We start from the raw sequence: 22,741 nt of genomic DNA, 5'->3' as shown, positions 1-22,741 counted from the left end.
TGTATCCATTTATCCTCTTGTGTAGAGACTGTCCTGTTTGCTCAATTTAAAGTGTAGATGGGCATTGTTGTTGTATGCCTTCAAGTCATTTCTGACTTATGGCAACCCTAAGGCATACCTATCATTGGGTTTTCTTGGCAAGTTTCTTCAGAGGGGATTTGCCATTGCCATCCTCAGAGTTGGCACAGGCTGTCGTATATCACATTGGGGGAAACATACCCCTGATGTTATGGATGGTGTTATTGGCCCTTGTAATATTGCTCCAAGGTAGAATTGGGGACAGAGTTGGCATTTGGGTTTGTGGCAGGGTGCTGCTCCATTCCCTTTGTTTCCTCCTCTTTTTGCCTTCCTCCTTTTTATTTCAAAAGCAGAATGTCCTGTCTACGTAGCCTCCATGCTGCCAAATGTGGATTTAGGATTTACTGCCTTCAATGGTGGTGTGTTGCTGTTGCTATTTGAATCCCCTCCTTAATGAACATTTCATTCAGAATCGCTGGGTTTTAACAAATCAGACAGCCTGAGCCTGTAGGCGGACATTGGCATCCACAACACAGAAGCAGCCATTCCAGCCCCTTTTGTTCTTGACTCGCCTTCCTTCTCTTGATTTGGCTGTTGGCTCTGCCTTTCCCCAGGGGATCTTTGCCTCTGACCCCAGTGGTTGAAAAGCAGCTTCTGATAGGCAGGCAGCTCCTTTTGCCTGAACCATCCCAGCTCCCAGCAGCTCAGCTGGGTTTATTTATAGCTGGCTCCTCCCTGACAACGTTCTATTTCAGGTCACCCCCGGCAGAAGCCATCTCGCTTGGTGGCAGGGATGGGAAACAGTCGCATGAAGGGAGCTGTCTCATGGAAGAGGAACCTTCATCAGCTTGACAGGGAGCTGCCGCTTTCCTTTTGTTAGACACCTCTCTTGCAGGCTAGATTCTGGATGTTACATATTTTTTTAAGAACCCTCTGTAATGTCTTGAGGAAACGTTAGAAAATCTATCTTTCTCTGGAGTGAATCAAACCGCACCTGAAATGTAAACCTTCCCCTTCCCTTCCTTTTTCCCCTTTGCTTCTTGCTGCATCTTGAGATTCTTCTGTCCCATTGCTCTGAAGTTGAGAAAACAGTTTTCTCTCTTCCACTTCTTCCCTCTGTAAGGAATTTTTTTTCCATCGGAAAGCACATTTTATTTTTCTTGCCTGCTGGCTCTGATTTATTTTTGGAGGAAGTTTCCTTACTGCCACCACCTCCCTACCGCTATTGCTGTGAAACAAATTAACTTTCAGTCTGCCACAAGGAGGACAGATGTGTGCATGTGTCTGTGACTAGTCTTAAGAGGGGGATGCTGGATGACTTGAAATGGCAGTCTAGCCTAAGAAAAAACACCCCCCCAAGCCTTTGATTGTGCAACGGATTGTCATAAAGGAAACTGAAGTGGAATAACAGCAGTGTGCAACCGCTCCTTGGCATGGTTCTTGTATCCTCGGTGTGGGGACTGCCAAAGATGTTGCAGACAATTTATGAAACTGAATCGTGTTTCTCTTCAGATGGAGTTTCTGGGCGTGAGCCATCGTTGGAACTCCTGTCGCGGGCACAAATCCATGCCATACCTGTGGCCGGTGAGTGTTTTAGAGATCTTTAAAATGGGGCTTTCAAATAACCATTTTTAACTGTAAGCAAGGTTTGAGGTTTGGTCTGCAACTGACAGCATGGCTGACAAGTTTAGGACATCAAAGTGTTCCTGAGTAGTCTAGAGTGGCATTTGAGCCTCAGCAGTGGGACTCCTTGTTCCATAGAATCTGGCTTTATGTGCCTTAGAGCAGGACAGAATGGATACTAGGTGCCTATCCCACGTCGAAGTATATAGTGTTTGTGCAGAATTCATACCTAAATGAAGAACATTAGAAATTTTCAGTATGTTTATATGCAGAGCCGTCAGGGTTTATATTGGCCACTTGAAATTAATAAGTCTCTGAGGGAGGAGTTAATTTGAATCAGGTGATTTATGGGTTTGTTTGTTTTTTGGAGGGGGGATTCTAGTTAAATATGAAAGTGGTTTGACCATTTCACCATCATTAAAGATTGCATTGCATTCCTTTAGTTGGAATAGATCTATAGATTAGATAGAATCTGTTCCATGTGTCTTCTGACATTTCCCCATATAACAGGAATAATAATGATAGGGAAACGAGTAAGTAGGGGCTTTAAACTTGTAATTGTTTAAAAAGATCTCAGTGTTATGTGGATGGGCATGGGAATCATATGCTGAACCTTATTTTTTTTCCACACCTCACCCTTGTCAATAAGCCATATTTTGACATGTGCTGACATATGTGTACAAACATGATCTTAGCCAACATGCACATTTCTGTGCATGTCTTGTGTTTGCTTAATGGGGTGAGAGTCTATCTCCCTCCAAATTTCCTTCCAACTGTCTTAACAGCAGGGGAATAAACTGCATTTTCAGAGTTGAGGTGCATTTGAAGCAAGCCCAATGCGGTGAGGAAGATGAAAACACATTAGGAAATCTGAGGTTTTTAAAACCACAGCATGGTCTTCAGTTTGGCTGAGCTCTGCTCTATAGAGTACTTAGCATCACAGTTCATCCCAGCTTGATCCCACTTCATACAGTTTATGACTCACATGAATGTGAAATTAAGCTATGGATCTGCCAATGAGCTCAGCATTGTTAGGTCAACACTTGAGAATAATTCATTCCAGGAATTGCTTTTCTTCTTTCCCATAATCATTGGGCAGAAAATACTGTGGAGGATGTGTGTTTGCTGGGCATTCATAAAACTAGTTTCCCAAGAGATAAGCCTCTGGAATTATGTTTTTAAAAATACTGTAAACATATAAGTATACCCAACCTTTACACAGATTCCCAGTGGTTTCCCATCCAGATTGGTCATCGAGCCACTTGCTTGACTTCAGATTGTTGCATAGACCTTTTCTGGAAGAAATCTTGGAGTTTGTTTTTTTAAATGACATTGTGGAGGCTATATCGTGATATCTGACTTGGGCCTTTAACTGCAACCCACTGATGTCAGAATGTTTCTCCATGCCACATGTGTGATCTGGCACAAGTAGAGTATGGTGTGGTTTCTACACAGATGTTTTAAAAAAAGTATAAGCCAGGTGGTCTAAAAATGTAAAGCCGGGCCCCATAGGAATTTGAACTGTTTCCCCAGGGTTATAAAAGGTTGTAAAAGAATTGGCCTTGTTTCTTATCTGCTTGTTGATTTTACCCAGCAAACGTCAGAGTCTTCACTATCAGGCATTGGATAGGCATAAGTATACACTAATACACTCCAGTCTAAACCATATTGTTAGGCCCAGCCAGAGTAGATCTGTCCAATCAATAGTAACTAGGTAAGCCAACTGTTACGTAAGTTCTGTTCATTCACCATATCAGAGTTGGTTCTAACAGTACAAATCAGGGCATGGTAGGCTCATAGGTACTTTTTCAATAGATGCAGCTAACATGCTTTTTGACAAAGCCATGTACTTGGCCACATCCTGCTTGAAGCATAGAGAATTTGCACACCTGTCTATGTGGGGAGCTAAATGTCTGTATTTGCACTCTGAGGTTGCACATAGGCCTTTCATGGCAGATAATAACATATGTTATGTGAGTGTTTGTATTTGTCAAAAATACAGATGGGAACGGGAAAAGCGTGACTGATATTTTGCATTTTATTTTTTTTCTTTTCTCCTTCATTGTAAGGCTTGTCTCATTTAAATTGTTTAGAGCCCTTTCTTTTGCTAGCAGCTTCTAGGACCAACAATACTCTTTTTATTATGGAAAAGAGAAATCTCAGTTTCATGGATTTTGGAGAAGATTATAGTTATAGTTATAGTTCTTTCTGAGTTAGGATGAAAGTTGGATTGGGTGGTCTTTTGATGTTTTATTGGGCTACTGTTCCATAGAGTTCCTGGAGAAAACTGTCAGCAATAGAACCTGCCCTGAAGAATGAGATTTTTGTGTCTTTATTGTAAACCTAGAGAAATGTCAGCCAGTGTCAGAGCTTTGAGAAGTTCTATTTTGGACAACAGTGAGCAGAATCTCTCTGTCATTGGCTTTGTAGTGTGAGATTCTGGGTTTTGTAGTCTTGAAAGTAATGTTTCCAAGGAGTATGTGCAGTGGGGAGTCAGTCCTCAATGAAGCTGCTGTAACAAAAGTGTGTGTGTTTGTATGAAGATTCCCTGCATCATATTTTTAAAAGGATGGATAGGCATCCTATTTCTGGGCATCAGACAGATATAGGTATAAAACATTAGAATGAATATTACCTGAGATTGTCCAGAGAATCTTCTACATTTTACCAGTTTCTATGCTTAGTATACTTCTGGAATTTTAAAAAGAACTGATTCTTAGGACAGTGCAATATGTTACTAATGTTATGGGGAATATCTGTTTCTAAAATGTTTATTCTAAGCATTTTTGCACATATTTTTGGGGATATAAGTATTTAAAACGTCATTATTTAACTACCACATTTTGTATGCTTGCTGTGAGACACATCAGGGCATGATTGGTTATTCAGCAGCAATTATAACATGCTGAATAGCTCAGCAATGGCATAAATTTCTTAGGGATGTTATATAATCTCATTTCTTGGAGATTTCAGGAGTTGTCTACATGTGCTGCAAAAAGAGTTCAGAATGAGGCAGTAGAATGGACTGTACCATTGCAGATTACAAGGAGGAGATCACATTTTTGAATGTATCCCTATGCAAAACCAAAACAAATTAAAAATTATCTAGTAACATCCACCTTGCAGTAGCCTAGACTTTCTCCTTTGGTGTACAGTGTTCTACTTGCAGCAGCATTCAATTAATTAATTAATTAATTAATTAATTAATTAATATAACAGATAATTCAAAACGTGACTCTCCCACGCAGCCACAAACTGCAGTCTGAGATATTATGGAGAACTCTGGCCAGCATGGTATAGTGATTTGAGTGGTGGACTAAGACATTGGAAGACCAGTTGGTCCTGGAAACTCACTAGGTGACCTTGGGCAAGGCACACTATCTCAGCCTCAGAGGAAGGCAAAGGAGAAACCCCCTCTGAACAAATTCTGCCAAGAAAACCCAGTGGTTCACCGCCAAAAGCCAGAAATGATGTGAAGGCACACAACAACAACAACTGGCTCTTCAGTATCATAATACCTTATTCTAATACATCTGTAGGCCAGGACTAAACATTGATAGTCATATTGCAGATAGCAAAAAGAGAAATAACAAAGCTATTTGCGAGAGGACAAAGCAGAAACACAGGTGAGTTGTGTCAACATCCGGGTTGACACAACTTTGTATATTGAAACAAAAGGCAATAGAAAAGAAGATGCAAAAGCATATTGTCAGTTTCTGCTATCTCTATAGTTTTACGAGCAGCATGAGCTGGATATGATTCCACGGTATTGCCTCTACTTGAACAGCTTATTGTTTTAGAAGTTGAGAGAAGGTTGTTGAGTTGCATAGTTGACTGGATATTGGCATTGTGCTGGAAGACCAAGGGAAAGTAGCATAGAAAAGTTGTAAGGTTTGGGTGTTTTTCCAGATTTACAGAATGGAGGTTTTGAAGGATACTCTGTGCAGATTTCTCTTGTTAAGGCTAAAACAACAAAATACTCTCCTAATGGATTCAGCCCAGTGTCTTGTACCCTTAGTATTATCACACAAGAATGGCTGTTCAAAACTACTTTAGACGTTACACCTGGCCTGTCATTTGCTTAAATTCAGGATCATATGCACCCTTATCTTCATGCCAGTCTAGAATCTGACTTAAGATGGAATAATTGATAAAATTATGTAATGTGGTATTTGCTTGATTTCCATAATTCATTCTGCGTCTAAGATCCTGGCTAATTTTCAAAGTAGATGTCATTTTCCAGCAAGCATTTGAGGGAAAGTAATATTGAAAGAAAAGAGATGACTGAAAGTTTTGTTTAGGTGTGTTGAAGCAGAGCTCAGGGAACCATAACTATGAAAAAGGAATTGAAGCTCCTGTGTACACATTCACACTATCCACTTATTCATCGTGTGAAAACTCTGGCATTTTCGCCCTTCTCCTTTATAGTTTCTGAAGTTTAATCAGACATTGCTTGTGTACTTTTTCTCTCAAGCCACAATGGAGGAAATTTGTTTTTCAAACAAGCTGAGGAACAGTCTAAAGTCAAGGATCTTCAGAAGCATACTGTATTTCGAATTCTAACATCTCAGTCTGTTGTCTTGGAATGTTTTTGCAATGGAATCATGGAGACACAAAATATACACAACCTTCTAGTTGAAAAATCTAAACAATGGCATGTGTCTCCAGCAATTGAAAAAGTCAGTTACTCTACAAATTCATGTTTAGCTGGCTTTACAGTTGCTTTTGGGGTTTTTTCTGCTGGTTTCCACAGCATGTCTGTCTCTTGGTAGCCCTTATAAATGGAAAAGTAGGGATGAATTGTATGCCAAGAATGAGTGAGCAGTGAAATGTTTTAATAACAACTCCCCTCCCCTTTCCTTCCTGCATCCTTTCTGATTTCTTGCATGCCCATTCTGGTTTCTCCAGACCATTGTTATCTTTCATTGGTACTCTGAACAAATGGGAACAGTTTATGACAGGAGTGGGAATGGAGGTTGGGGGAACTGTGTGAAAAAAACATGCCAGTGTCTAAGAATACCAGGTTGGGTATTTTTAGTGCAAAGGTCTAAGCTGCTTACAGCTGCCAACCAGATTTTAACTCTTGTCATTACTGAACTGGCAGTTGTTTCTTCATTATTGTGGTGCTTTCTTTTTATCTGTTCCTCAAACCCATATCAGAAGGGTTATTCTGAGCAGAGACTGAAAAGTATGAATCAGATGGTGTAATAATCTATTTTAATCTTTACATAAATCTATTTTTTCCTGTTATAAACCAGGATTGTATTCAGTACTGAGTGCAGTTTCAGGAGCCATTTGGAGAGGGGGAAAACATTTCCACCCCCCATCCCCAATTACAAAGATAAGGATGAAAACGCTGAATTCTTGCCAAAATCTCTGAAGCTGGATATGGAAGATGATGGGAACCAAGAGGAACTTCTAGTAGCTGTATGGTGGTAGTAGTGGGTTTTTGTAATTCCTGGCTGGGCTATGGTAGTGGCTGGTGGTTCCTAAGTCAGTGAAATTGGCAAATCTGCTCTGGGGTCTAGTTTAAACTTTAAATGAGGTATCCTCAAAATTGGATCAGTGCTTTGGATAGCTCCTTTCAAGTTTGGAAGAAACCTCAAAGTGATTTACCAGCCTACTGACATGGACTGGGCTCTAAGCGAGTCTATCTTCCTCAGAGGTATTTCAAGCTTTTCCTAGAAGGACTCTGACGAGAAATCTTCAATTTTCAGCTTTTATCTAAAAGGGGTGTGTGTGTGTGACTCAGTGTGGCTAGTCCTTTTATGGGAAACATGTGTAACTCAGTGATAGGATGCATGCTTTTTGTTTATTTTTATGTTGATTTATACTTGCCTTTCTCCCAAAATTGGGAATCAAGACAGCTTTGCATGCAGAAAGTGCCATGTCCAAATCCTAGCCTGTTCAGTTAGAACTGGTTCCCTGCCTGAAATCCTGCTGCTGCCAGTCAGAGTAAACAATACTTGGTTAAATGGAGTACCAGTTTGACTTCTGATGAGGCAGCTTCTTGTGTTTCATTCAAGGGACAGAAGGAAAAGTATGGAGACAGTATTCTACCCAGTTTCTCTTTGAGAAGTCGATCTGGTCTTACCTTTGAGCCTATTCTCATTGGTCACTGTTAAACATTTGGCACTCCCCTTTCCCCATTCATACTTAATATAATTCAATAATTTCAACTCATCTGTCTGTCTATTTTGAGGTTCAAGCATTCTGTGCTGGCTTCTCTTCTCATGCTGTCTTCTTAGGCCCCCTCAGTGCAAGGGTTTTGGTGGATCTGCTTGCCCCAGCCATGGCTGATGGAATGCATTTTTCAAAATATGCATGTATATGTACATTTGGTTTACATTTACTTAAGGATAAGAAATGCAGAATATACTTGGCATGTAATTGACAAGTCTTCTAACATAATTCTGCTTATAACCTAGCCTGCCCACAGAGCCAGCTGATCAGCTATATAATATCAAGAACACTTAAAACATCAGTGGTTTTAAACATCAATCCACCTACATGTCTTTCTGACTTTGTTTCTTGTGTCCTTTCATATAAACCTTGCTCTTTCCCAGTTTTAGATGTTTTAGACATCTGAAGGCTTCTTGCTCTCTAAAGTGTCCACTTTAGCTTGGAAGTCCTCCCACTCAATGTGTACCATGGGGATGACGAATCTTTTCTCCTCAGTCATTGATGGATGGGGGTCAACATTCCAGTGAATCTTGCCAAAACCATTGTTCACAGAGCTGGAGCTACAGTGGTTTACATCCACCTTGGGTGCAGGAGTCACCATTAACTTAATCCCAACAGTAAGCAAGTTTAAGTATGCGTAATTGCATCTGATTGCTTTAATCCTTTGCTATCTAGGATTATACTAGTGAAACTTGCTTGGCACCTTCCTTGTGGCATAGGCTTTAAAAACATTGCTAACATTTGCAGTTTTAAAATTATTTTATGATGTTGTGAATTTTTAGTGAAATGGATACAATACACATGCTTGTAATGTCAGTTTGCTGCTGAAGAGCAGGATGTAAATAATGCCAGGCCAGGGTTAATACCAGGCTCATCTGTCCAAGTATTATCTGTGGTGATTGGCAGCAGATCTCTAGGATCTGACATGGAATGAGGAAGTGACATGCCATTAGTGTCACATATTATCTGATTTTTTTAAAATTAGGATGCAACAAACTAAACCTGGTAAGAGCAATTTAACAATGGAACCAATATCCAGAGCAGAGCTTGGAAGCATTAGGGTCTTCCTTGAATCCCATCTTGGGAGAAAGGTGGGATATAAGTTCAATAAATAAATAAGTTGGTAAATAGTTTTTGTTTTTTTAAACTACAGCTCCCAAAATTACCCAGCTAAAGTGGATGGCTGGGAGATTTTGGGTTGAAAATGTATATTTTCCAAGCTCTACTATGGAGGATGGAGAGCCAGTGGGGTGTAGTTGTTTGAGTGTTGGACTATGACTCTGAGGACCAGGGTTTGATTCCCAGCTCAGCCATGAAACCCACTGGGTGACCTTGGGCAAGTCACATGCTCTCAGCCTCCGTAAAAGGTGATGGCAAACCTTCTCTGAACAAATCTTGCCAAGAAAACCCTGTAATAGGTTCTCCTTAGGGTCACCATAAGTGGGAAATGACTTGAAGGCACACTACAACAAAGGAGGATGAGCTCTTCTTGCCACAGATCTTTTAACAGTGGCTGAACAGCCATCCATTGGGGATTCTCTAGCTCTTGCTTTATTGCATCAAGTGAGGGTTTGCATTAGATGACCCACAAGGCCCTCTGTAACTATATGAATCATTGACCATGTGCAGGTAAAATACGCATTCTGCCACTGATCTGTGGCCCTTTATTTATTTATTTTTGGTGTTTGCAAATATTTTTTTTACAAATCATCAACTACTCATTTATATAAATAATAACAACAACAATAATAGTAGTATTAGTAATAATAATATTATAAGCACATTTTTAAAAAAGCTGCCTCATGTAGATATTGTAATGTTAGCTAGAAATAAGGATTTGAGAATAGAGGGAGGGAAGTCCAGTGTGCATACTCCCTTTTCTCACTTCCCTCTCCTCTGGAGCACATTTCCTCTGGGTTCTTTCTCCTTGTCTCTAGCTTCATCAGCTCTTGTCAATGTTAAACTAGGATTATGAGTATCCCTACATTTGTTTTGAACTAGAATTAAGTACAGTAGCCCCTCCCAGTTCACGGCGGATCCGTTCTGAACCCCCCTGTGAAAAAGGTAACTTACAAATACAGTATTCGAGTCTCGTTGAAAATAACGGTGAGTGTGCAGGGCCACACACCACCATTTTATCTTTTCCCATTTGTCCCTCCTGCGAAGAGCAAGACCACGGACTCCCAAGTCCACGAAAAGGAGGAGACAAGTTAATCAGAAAAAAAGAGGAAAGTGTAATTTGTTTCTGCTAGGAGAGTGAGCTATCCTGTTTCCTGTTCTCAATCACTTACTCTGGTGGATGTTGCATCTGTACTAGGCTGTATTGCTAAACCAACCAATGGCTTCTTATATTATTCTGTGTTTTTAATAAAAATGTAAATGCCACTTCTGTTGAGGCAAAGCAGCTTTGGGAAGGAATGGCTTGAAATGGAGAAATAAGAGAGAGGAAAGAGAGTGCTTAGCCCTTCTAGCATGTATGACTTTACTGCCACAATTCCTTCCTCTTTTGGGGTTCTTGATGTGAATTTGTAAAATTCATTTGTGGCTTGTACATTGTACTGTATAGATAACAAGATTACTCAACTTTATTTGCTAGGATTGTACTTAAATAGAAACACAAATCCAAAGCATCTAGAGCTTCCAGGAAAAGCACATGCTCCAGTTTAAAGGAATCAAATTTCAGATGATGGGAAAGATATTTGTGATTCTGGAGAATTGCTGTATATCACCATATACAATTCTCTGCTGGACAAAAAAGTGGAATGGCCTACATAAGACTCAGCTTTACATGACTGTTTCTGTACCATTGTGAGAAAGGGACAAGGAGCTCTCCAGAACACACAGGCCATATCCCCATCAATCCAGCAATGCACTATGTTAAACATATCTTGTCTTTATGACCTGAGCTTGCAACACATAGCTTTTTAAATTACAATATCCAGAATTCCTTATGTTGGTTGCATGAATTTGCAAGTTGTAGTCCATAAACATACTTCCCAAGTTCTGCTTATTACTTTTAAAACTTAAAAAATATATATGACTTACTTATTATACATGTAGAAACTGGGGTAATACGTATTAGTGGCTTTGGACTTTCCTGCTAATACAAGAACCATCTTTTGCTCAATTTACATTTAAAAACTTGCTCTTTTCATAAAATAAAAATGCTGAGATTCTCAGAAAATCCAGTGCTGCATGATATGCTGCTTTTGCATTTCCCCCCACGATCATGGCTTACTCACTCCCTTGCTTATAAGCAGTTCAGTATCGCTTCAGGGTAACACTATACCTGTGAGGCACATAGTGGGGTCATTTTGCCTCATAACATCCATCCAGAGAGTAGTGGTGTGTGTATTTGAAGGCAGTATTGAGCAGGGGTGTTTAAGATTCTGTGGGATCTTTCCTGACCATATCCTTCAATTTTTTGTAGCTTCTCTTTTCACCAGAATAAAAAAGAGACTAAAAATTGCTGAGGGTGCAAACTAGCAACAATCCCAGAAAGAGTTAAGCATGCCCTCTTCTGATTCTCACAAGTTGCACTACCTTGACAGAAGGGATTTGGGAACATGTATCTGCAGAGGTAAGGCATAGCTCACTGTTGCATAATAAGCAGAAGACTGGAGAAAGGAAAGGAGAGTCTTTACTCCTTTTGTTGATGCAAATTAATTGCTCGCAATGTGAGCTTGGCTTTTTCCCTTGCTATTAATTAAAACCACAAGAGCCTGCTTGTGGGGGCTTCCTACCTACGCACATCCCTCTCCAAAGAGACTAATAAGTCCGTCATTTGCAAACACTGCTGATTTCTCTGCAAGGGAAAGCTCAGAGGAAAGGGTGTTTCTGACACCATTTCTCTGTCTTCATAGAGCCATCCTCAGGGGCAAACTACTTACTATGTACCAACTAGGTGCAATGTCCCTTTCTGCTTCCTGAAGAGAGCCCTAGAAGAAGGGCTGATTTCCAGCAAGAGAAAGATGGGAAGAAAGGGAAAGAATTATTAACTCTTTTCCTTCAGGCCCTTTCCCCTAAAATCTCTAATTTGCCAGCATTTTGGACTTGTGTTTGCCTTGTGAATACATGTAGGACCCTGTAACAATATAACCAGGTTGCATGGATGGGAGTTAATTTCATGGGGAAAGTGACGTGCCGGGGAAGGGTTAAGCATTCTGCTTCTTTGTCTCTGATTAAAGTTGTCCACCTCTTTAAAAGTACATAGAAGAAATCTAAAATCTCATTCCAACCCTCCATTGTGTCCTTTGCCTCTAGCATCATCCCTGATACAGGAAAAGATAAGGTAGAAGAGACAGAGTCTTATCCTCTCAGCTTCCCATAGATTTAGAGTTAAGGCACCCAGGAACCAAATAGGATAGTACCAAAATTCTTACCATTTTCCTGTTCTCTGGATCAGAGCTTGGGGAAGCTTTTTGCACTGCAGCACTCACAGTCTCTCAACTAGCATGGTCACTGGTCATGTTGGCTGAGGGATTCTGGGAATTAAAGTCCAAGAAAATAATGTGTCCAAGCTTTGTCATTACTAGCAAAAACCCTGGGCAGAACTTTGAATTTAAAAGCTGTTTTCAGTTCTGTCAGTGTAACATATGGCAGTTACAGCAACCCATGCTTAACTTGAGGACCTTCCAGGTGTGCTGGACTGAAGATCTATCATCCTCTCAGCTTAGTCAGCATAATGGTGTCACAGACCAACCGATTTGGAAGGTGATATATTGGTAAGGAGTCAGCATGCTGTTAATGGTTTGAATATTGACTATGATGCTGAAAACCTGGGTTGAAATCCCCACTGAGCCATGGAAACCCACTGAGTGACCTTGGGGAAGTCATGCTCTCTCAGCCTCAGAGGAAGGCAAAGGCAAACCCTCTCTAACAAATCTTATCAAGAAAACCCTATGATAGGTTCACTTTAGGGTCACCATAAGTCAGAAATGACTTGAAGGCACACAACAAAAAGGGTTAGGTAAATCTGGATTAGAGTATTTGACGTAGGCAAGGGAGTCCTGGCTTCAGATCCTCTTAGTCACAACCATGGGTCAGTCAATCTGGCTCAGCCTTACCTAGCTCACACAACTGCCATAGCTAAAATGGAAGTAGGGCAGATATGTGTACTTTAGAAAAAAGTTGATCTGTTTGTGAAGGTGCCATGCTTATATTATTATGTATTCATTTGTTACATCTATATCCTGCCCTTCTTCAGTTGAGTTCAAGGTGGGATGTGTATTTCTCATGCTCTCCACTCTGTTCTCATTTTAACCCTGTAAGGTAGGTAAGGCTGAGAGAGTCACTGACCTAAGATCACCAATGAGTTTCATGGCTCAATGTGAACTAGAGTTTCATCATCCAATTTTCTGTTCCTGTTTGTAGCTTAAGAATTTAAAGTTTTCAGAACATTCTCCCTTTAGAGAGGTGTGAAATTGAACAGTTGCTCAATGCTACTTCTTGCCTTCTCTTTCCATGCTTCCATCCTGGTGTAGGCTTTTTCTCTTTGCAAATAGTATATTTAGAATTCCAGTCTTAGAGTAGATTTTCTTCCCATTTGCTTGCCTTGCCATTTATACCGTGTGTTTAATTGGCACAGTGCTGCTGACCTTCTAGAAGCATGTGGAATGCAGATCTTCTAAGCTTTCTTTGTAGTCATGAAGGCTCTGCACCCATAATTTTCCTGCTTGAAATCCTGCCCTCCCAGCCCTTCTTAGGAAAGGCTAGTGAAGGCTGAGCTTTTTGCTGTCACCTGCACTTTTGAAAAGAAACAGCAAATCTGGGTTGTACATTAGGGGTTCACTATGTGCCTCCTTCTTAACCTGATCTTGACTAAATGGAGAGAAACATTTTTCGACTGAAGTGGTGCTAGGGAGGACCCGCTGAGACAGGTTTGGAGCTAAGCCCGAAAGAGCTATAAATATGCCGAGTGTTTGTGGTGACGACAACTATAAACCTCAACAGCTAAACCAGAATTTGGCAAAGGCGATAGGGTGAGGAATTTTGAGGTGGGTTATAAAACTCCTGAAAATAGATTCTGAGCATGATGGAGCTCTTCCAGGCAATCTGGGTCTGTTAGCATGGTTTTACTGGCATTCTTTTGCTGTTGTGGTGGTGATGAGGGGAAGATGCAACTGTCTAATCTGTGCTGTGATACGGTTTCAGGGAATCATGGTTGCAGATTTTTTTCCTATTTTGACGCAGGAAAGTAAAATAAAATAAGATGTAATGCTATCTACTCTGATCTGGCACCCTCCAGAAATATCCAAACAATGATACCTTTATGATACCAATAATAAAGGTATCATTGTTTGGATGTTATTGGGTTTTCTGTATGGCCAACATGGATGTTTTTTGGATTTCAGTATAACCTCCAGAAATGTTTGATTACAATTCCCATAATCTCTAGCCAGCATGGTATTAGCCATGCCAGCTGGAGATGATGGAGACTGTAGGAGTTCATAATTGAAGGGCAATAGGCTGACGAAGCCTGTCCTAGAGAGGGAGAAAACCTTACTGGAGGCCTTAGAGATGGGAGCAGACTGGTTATGCCACTGGAAATAGTTTACCCCATAAATGAAAGTGTAATTTTGCTTTGTTATCTTATATTTCATAATGTATTTATCAAACTTGTGTGTATGTTTCCTCTAAATAATAAATATTGTGGCGGCACTGTAAAACTACAGAATTTACTGTGGCATAACGTCTCATGATTCAGAACCCACTTTGTTGTAAACCTCTGATGAAATACATTCTGGTCCACACAAGCTTCATGCCACAATAAATTTGCTGGTCTTTGAAATGTGCCCAGTCTCTTTTTGTTGCGACCAAGCAACACAGCTGCTCTCCTGGGATATTTCCATTCAAGTGTTTTGTGAAAGGAGAGAGACCAGGTTGTTTGTATGGTGAGGACAGAGGAGAAATTAGAAGATGGTTGGGAAGGAGTGGAATTGTTGATTTATTTTTAGATTAGTTACAGAGCTGTGAAATATCACAGGCCTTTTGAACATGTTTTGAGGGGTGGGGCATGGGAACTGCTATCTGCTATGGATAGCTATAGAAATTGCTGTTGCTGGAGTTCATATCCCCCCCACACACACACACACTGTTGTACTCATTACTCTGCTAGATCTGAACCAGATGAGACAAATGTTTAGTCCCTTATTGGGGAGAGCAGAATGGCTAGGGAAAGGTGTAAACTAGGGATGGGCAACTGTTGGTGCCTAGGAGGTTGCATTTAGCCCCCAAGGAAACTGTGGAAACCTCCTTTCTATGATTCTATCCACCCTCTGCAAAAAATAAATAAAATGCTTTTTTTTTTAACAACATGAAGTGGTCTGTTCCTGTTTTTCATAAAAGACCTTTCCTGGGCCTAAAACAGCCTCTCCCCCAATGGCAAAAAGAGGACTTTTGGGACAGAACATTTTATTTTATTTTTAACCCCTGGGGGGCCACATTAATGGTCCTGGGATTCATCCCCACCCACCCCAGGTTAAACTTCCATTATGCATATGCTTGATCTGGATTAGACAGTTAAAAGGAAGTAACGTTCTTCTGAACATTTCAGTGGCTAGATTAATCTGAATGGGAATTAATCTGGTTTTGCCCATCCTCAACTTTTCTCCTATAGTAGCCTGCTTACCTTGTGTCATAAAACTGAAGAATGGCTGAGATCTTTGCTGACACGACCTGCCTTACCTTGCCCACTTCTTTTTTCTATCAGTGTGTTGCTTTCAGGGTGGGAATACCTGTTTTTAGTAATAGGAGGGATTGTTCATTCTAAGCCAAAAATGGCAAGATCCAGGTTTAGATCCCCACTCAGGTTCGATATTCTGGGGGTGACCTTGGGGCAGTCACTTTCTCTCAGCCGAAACTATTTCATAGGATTGTTGTGAAGAGAAAATAGGAAGGAGAAGAACCATGATCTCATTGGAAGAAAAGTGGGATATAAATGTCACAAGAGTAGAAATAATACTAGTAATTATTGCTACTAATAGTACTACTGCTGCAACATTTTTATTATTATTATAAAACCTTACAGATAAAAAAAAACAACAGCCATAAAACCCAGCATGAGAAACTAGGCATGGAGATGTGAAGGAGGGGAAAGGATTGAAAATAAATGAATGTTAAAATTCTGAACTCTACAGGAAAAAAAAATTGGGAGTAGATATGTGACAACATCTTAGGATGGATGTGTAGAATAATGCACCATTATGGATCATGTAGACCTTTCAGGGTAATGGAATTCTCACAGACTACTATTTTCGTCAATGTGTGACCAGTGTTTCTGTCATTGTGTGATTTTGTTTGCTAAAGTATTGCTCATTGTAAGGCACATGTCAAGTCAAGTTAATTGTTTATAACAGTAAGTCAGCACAGTGCAAACTTGGCATCATAATCCAAGGTTGCCATGTAAAGGAGACATAACCCAGGGACAATAAAATACTCAAATAAAAACTCAGGGTCATTTGGCCATGCAAATGAAGAGAACAAAGTATCAACCAGCAAGCTTAAAGAAATGACCACTAGTACAGGCAGTGACAGTTGCCTAGATAAGTATATGTCTGCTTTTGTAGACCACAATACATTCTGCTGGTGATGTATTTATCTTCATCTGTTAGTACAGTGCTCCCTCGGGTTACGAAATTAATTCGTTCCGCGGCTAATTTCGTAACCCGAAAAACCTTCGTAACCCGAATTGCCATAGGCGCTAATGGGAAAAAAAGCCGCGGCTCTGCCGCGGCTCCATTTAAAACAGCGTCGGCGTTTTTTCGTAACCCGAAAAAACGTTCGTAACCCGAAACAATAAATCCCTATGGGATTTATTCGTATCCCGAAAAATTCGTAAGCTGGGTAATTCGTATCCCGAGGTACCACTGTACAAAGCCAGTCTGAAAGGTATGTATGCCACACTTTTCATTTTAACTTGTTGCTTATACCAATAAGCCTTTATTATAGGAATTTATATTCCACCCTCCCAATAGCATCCCAGGCCTGATTATAATGCTAGTAGGTATCTGAAGAACTTCCTCCATTTTTCTGTGCCTGCCTTTTAATGAAGATACTCTTATGAGACCTTGTTGTGTTCCAATTCCCCTTGAAGTTCTTCTTGTTGTTAGCAGAGAGAGTGCCCAAGTAGTTGTACTAGAGCTTTGGAATTCCTTCTCATCTTTCTCCCTCCATTTTGCTTCAGCAGATAGAAAAAGACACTTTTTAAAGGTCCTTTGTCCTATAAAATATGACTTTACTAGCATGACTGGTTGGTTTTAATATTCTCAAGATCACAATTTTCCTCCCTTTTGCCTTTCCAACAGGAATTGCTAAGTAAGGACCACCATCTCTTAAAGAGGTTTTTTTTTTTTTTTTGGCCTTCTTTGCAGCGAACACAGAGAAATTTGGCATACTTATGCTATCCTTTCCTTGCTCAAGCCAGGTTAGAAGGCAATGGTGGAACCACTTTCTTCTGTTCTTGGTCTGATGTTGTGTTTAAAAGAGGTAGTACATAGTAACAGATAAGACCTTATCCCTTGACGTGCCCTTTCATGACCACAACATTTTGCTTGACCCTTCAGGCCACCCAAGATAGTTGACCCCTGCTGTAATTGAAGAAATCTCAGATCTGAAAGCTTAGCTAGCAAAGTAAATTATGGCCTAAGTCACAAGGATTGGATGGAGGGAAAGGATACAATAGTGTTGGTTCTTGTCTTTTCTTTTATAGAATCTCCACCCTTGAAAGGTGATGGACCGTGTCCATGTGAGGAGAAGGCCTCCAGTAGGAGGAAGTGTGACGTAAACCCTCACTCATAAGCATTGTATTTTATCTGCCAAATACTACATGCAAATAGATTTTGTAAACATGTTTTTTTTGTTTATTGGTTAAACAAAGAGAATTAGTTGGCTGTTACTCTCTGTGTGTGTGTGTGTGTGTGTGTGTGTGTAAAATGTTATGTTATCATGCAAAGTAGAATGCTTGCTCAATTTTTGCCCTTCCTATTGCCACCATTTATAATCACATTCATTACGCCTAGCTTAAGGTTTGGTTATTGAGGCTGAAGTTTGCTTAGAAAAAAGGTTGCACCTTCTTGCATGGAAGCCCTTGGTTCTTATCCTCCATGCGTAGAGTAGACAGGGTCAGGTTCTGGGTCCTTAGTAGGGAGAGAAAGGTATTCTGCACATGATGAAAGGTATTTCCTGCTTAGCTTTACTTGTTCTAAAGTCAGGCTAGCTTGTTTGCTTCCCCCATCCCTTCCCCTCCCTAGCCTCTGCAGCACATTCTGTTTATTCCTGATCTTCTGCTTGTGGCCAGGATTTTATGGATTGATGGCAGGGATATGTGAGCTAAACAGGTCTAGAGAACAGTGGGAAGGAGTGATGTACTGTGGCTTTATCACTGAAGTGTGTGGATGAGAGTGCAAGTCCTGGGGTGGTGGTGGTATCTCTCTCTCCCTGAATTTTCAGAATGAAAGGAAAGAAACGCGAACATCCAAGGGAGCAGCAGCTGTAAGATCCCTGCCAGTTCCTGGCTTAGAGGGTCAGTGACACATTCAGTTTCTGTCAAAGACTGCAGGCATCCATCTTGCCTGTCTGCTTGTCTGCATCACACTAGCACACGCTACTGCAAGGCTAGGGAAAGACTGCATTAGTATTCAGGGCATCCTTTTCTCCTATCCATTCCCTGAATCATCCTTCCCTATCCCACGCCACCCCCAACTTCCTGTTTGGATTAAGAACAGGTTGTTCATTCAGCTGTGCAGGGCCCCTCACTCGCATACAAATTACACTGCGTCTATGAGTCGGTTACTCACAACTGCAGAGGGTTCATTCAGCAAAGACACCTGCTGCAGTGCTGGATTGAGCAGTGTTGACAGTGCAAGGGAGGGAAGAAGAAGGAGAAGCAGTTCCTATCCATTCTCTTCCTGTGCCACCTTCCTTCTCCTGTCTGCCCCTCTTCTACCCCCCTTCAGTAATTCTCTTTTGTCTTTTTGTCTTTTCAAGGTCAGATCTTTTTAATTATAGTATGAGCTTGATCTGGCCAGAAATGTACATGGACTCAGTGTCTGCAGGAACTGCTGTAATATAAAGTTGTTTTGCTGGTGGTTGTGTGCCTTCAGGTCATTTCCAACTTATGGTGACCCTAAGGCAAACCTGTCACAGGGGTTTCTTGGCAGGTTACTTCAGAGGGGGTTTGCGTTGCCAACCTGTGAGGCTCAGAGACTGTGACTTGCACAAGGTCATTCAGTGGGTTTCCATGGCTGAGCGGGATTCAAACTCTGGTCTCCTAGTGTCCTAGTTCAATGCTCAAGCCACTACACTACACCATGCTGGCTTTAATATAAAGAGAGAGGCCCAAATTTAAGGAAGTTTGCTACAGCCCCTTTCCCTGCTGGGCATCTGCTTGGGTAAACCTTAAAAGACAAAGTAGGCTTAGAATTCAGTCTGTTTGAAAGGCATCGTTTCATCGTTGGCATTTCTTTGGGTCTGGTCTTGAAATGCTAAGGAAGAATACTAGAAAGTACTCCCTGCATTTTGCCCACATCTGCAATAAGGGATTGTGTTACCCCAAGTGCTCTACTGTCTGAATGAATTTTGTGAACTTTATTTTTAAGTTGTTGTTATTCTTAAAATATATCTAATAATTCATTTTCATTCCTTTTAAAAGCTTTTAAAAGAGTGCGTTTGAGGCAGGTCTTGATATTTTTGGAACAACAAACAAACGTTTAATACCAGTGAGCATGTGTAGAGTACCTTTCTTTCACTAATATCTAATCATAGCATGAAGGCAGCCCAGAAATCATACACAACCCTAGGGTTCTCTGGGAGCCACACCAGCATCTTGTTTTTTTAAAAAAGCCATTCCCTTTAAAAGAAATTGAATACAAAGGCATCAGATCCTGTCTGATTTTGGAAGCTAAGCAGAATCTGCCTAGTGCTTGGATGTAAGACCACCAAAGAATATCAGGTACTGTAGGCTATATTTTAGAGTACTGGCGAAATCACCTTCTGAGTATTCCTTGCTTAGGAAAATCCTATGAAATCCATGGGGTTGCCATAAATTGACAGGTGACTTGAAGGCATGCATGCGTGCACACACATCTTGTTTTAGAAGAGAATCACAACTCCTAGATGTGTGATTCTCCTATTTTGGGAGGAATCTAGGTTTTTTATGAGGGGGAAAAAGCCGTATTTCTCCTCTCTGTGGGCCACAAAACCAGTTCTTGGGGCTGCATGATTCCTATCCTTTTTGTATGATGTTTTATAGGTACAATAAAGATAAATTCAGACTCTGATTAGCTTTTAGATTATATGTAAAGTCACCCCTCCACATTCATGAGGGTTAGGGGTACAGGACCTCTATAAAAGTGGAAAAACCAACCCCCTCCCCTCTGTGCTTTTCCACAGTACTCTGCAAAACTTACACCCCCACCACCCAATTTTCATTTAATTATTGATGGCAAACTTGCAAATAATCAAATTCCCGAAAGTTAAACCCTTGAAGGTCACGTTTTGACTGTATTTGCTGTTGTTGCTTGCATAGCTGGCCCCTGGAGGTTAATGGGCCTTCTGTTCTCTCTTTCATTCTTCAGAAAGCTATTGCAGAAAGAGTTTGTTTGGTTTTTCCACTTGCTGAACTCTAACTTGCATAGTTAGTTCTTAACAAACTTCCAGGCACAAGCCACAGAACATGAACTGTTTGAACTGTGACAAAAGGTGAGCTTGAAGAGATGTTTCTTTAGCCACACATCTGTAAAGCAAGCTCTTCCTCCTAGGCTAGGTCCTTTATGGTGTCCATTAACTTATCCTTTATGGTGCAGTGCTGCAAGAGGCAGGGAAGGGTGATCTAAATGACCTGGGGGCTGGGGGCTGCCATTCCTGCAGCTGAGCCAGGATGGAAGATAAGGGGAATCGATTTTTGCGTCAAATTATCTTAGCCAACCTGGGTCATCTGAATGACTTACGCACAGGGCTCATTTTCGGATGTCATATTGTCAACAACTGCTAGGACAAGCTGAGCAAGGGAGGCCCAATCAGATTAGATTTGCAAAAGTTTCTGCAACTTTCTCTCTCTCATTATTATTTCTTCATTTAAAAAATGATTATTTGTTTTGCTGTTCTCCATATGAACTCTTACCATCCATATAATTCTAGCTGTGCTTTCTTGTTCCATTTCAGTCTTGATTTTCCTTCGTAGTGGCTGTACTGGGTGGAGAGTTGTCGCAAAAAAGTGACTTTTTCAAGCCTTGGGCAAGATGCCTCTCAATTAATGCTTTTGTCTCCTTAATACTTTTACTGCATCCTGTTTGCTTGTTCTTTAACTCTGGATCGTATGTGTCACCTCTACTCAAATTCCTGATTCTTCTTGGTTGCTTTGAGACCATTTCTAAGTAAGTGTTGGTGGCAAAGGAGGAAGAGTATATATATTTGTTCACAGTAGCAAAATGTTCATGAAGTACATGTACCTCCTTCCCATTTTGTCTCATCATTTGTGCAGAGTACCTTTGCCTTACTGCTGAGCAAGGTAATAGCGGGTAGCAATAGCAGGTACAGTACATTTCTGTACCACTTACTGATGTACTAAGCGGTTTACAAAGTGTAAGCTAATTTCCCTCAACAAGGTGAGTATTCATTTTAGTGACCTACAGAAGGATGCTAAGCTTAGTTGACCTGGAGCCCTGGCTGTTCTGTCATGTAGCTTGCCACCAGAACATGGATGGGAAATAGATGGCCCTTAGAAAGTTGTTCCATGGCAATTTCTGTTGTTTCTCATAGCTACTTTCATGGATAGTGCTGATGGGAGTTTTGGTCCAATAATATATATACTGTACAAACAAATGTTCCTGCACTAGAGGTAAGGCTCTTTAGGGCTAAGATTTCTTCGGTGGTTTTTAATTTGTTTCATAACATTGAGAGACAAGAATGCAAGATGGTTCTTTCATGGAGTGCTTGTGTGCTTGTCATTTATTTATTTATTTATTTATTTATTTATAATAACCATGGTGATTGAGTTAATGCTGGATGTTTCATGATATACAACGGATGTAATTATGAGGATTTAGAAAGCCTTTTTGGTTTAAGTGAAAAGTTGTGCACTAGTATGGCTTGGTTCTATTTTCACTGGGCTGTGTCACAAATACTAATGTTAAAGTAATATGTTAATAAAGAGAGCCAACAAGTATAGTGGTTTGAGCATTTTATTACGACTATAGAGACCAAGGTTCAAATCCCCACTTGACCATGGAAATCCACTGGATGACCTTGGGCAAATCATACTCTTTCAGTATCAGAAAAAGGCAAAGGCAACCCCCCTCTGAACAAATCTTACCAAGAAAACACCTTAATGAGTTTGCCTTAGGATCAGAAAACAAACAGTCCTAAGCTGGAAAAGACTTGAAGGCTCAAAACAATAACAATATATTAATATTTTTAAAGCTGTCCATGAGGAAGATTCTTATCAAAGTATACTGAGCATTAAAATTTCTACTCCAGCAGGAATATTCTCATTCAATACTAAGAGGAGATTTCTCTTTCTTTTTCTCTGTTTTTTTTAAAATCCCCAGTGCTCTCTCCTCCTTCCCTTCCTGTGTTCTGCTTCACAGAGTAGGCTAGGTCTAAAATAAATATTTTTAAAAATAGGAGAACAAGCAATCATTAATCCCTGGGTTTTCTTTCTCCTCGCCTGCTTTCTCCATTCTGCCTTTCTCACCTCTCAGTTGACTGCCACTGTTTCTTCCTCCCACTTTTTTTCTGGGAACAGCTGTTGTTTGGCTTCCTCTAAATTTAGTTCCTGATTTCTTTGTCGTCTTTGTCGGCTCCCCCTGCTTATAATTACAACAGAACAGGGAGGGAGGGAGGGCAGAGGATTTGCATGGCGAAATATCAGCTGCTTCTGTGATGCTTATGCTCACTGCTGCAGTGCTGTTGGGTGCAC

The 22,741-nt window shown here is 40.6% G+C and overlaps 1 protein-coding gene across 1 annotated transcript in view; it reads left to right on the top strand.

Moving 5' to 3' along the window:
• The first annotated feature begins 756 nt into the window (after nt 1-756).
• The window catches only part of HDAC5 (histone deacetylase 5), a 92,344-nt gene continuing 70,359 nt past the window's right edge, over nt 757-22,741 (top strand). The window contains 3 exon segments of the mRNA XM_042475727.1: nt 757-1,372; nt 1,374-1,405; nt 1,408-1,602. Coding sequence (XP_042331661.1) covers nt 1,326-1,372; nt 1,374-1,405; nt 1,408-1,602 — 274 coding nt within the window. The 5' untranslated portion in view covers nt 757-1,325.

The sequence above is a fragment of the Sceloporus undulatus genome, chromosome 6 (assembly GCF_019175285.1).
Source record: "Sceloporus undulatus isolate JIND9_A2432 ecotype Alabama chromosome 6, SceUnd_v1.1, whole genome shotgun sequence".
NCBI lineage: Eukaryota > Metazoa > Chordata > Lepidosauria > Squamata > Phrynosomatidae > Sceloporus > Sceloporus undulatus.
The sequence above is the reverse complement of the archived record's forward strand: the minus strand, read 5'-3'. Positions and strand labels throughout refer to the sequence as shown.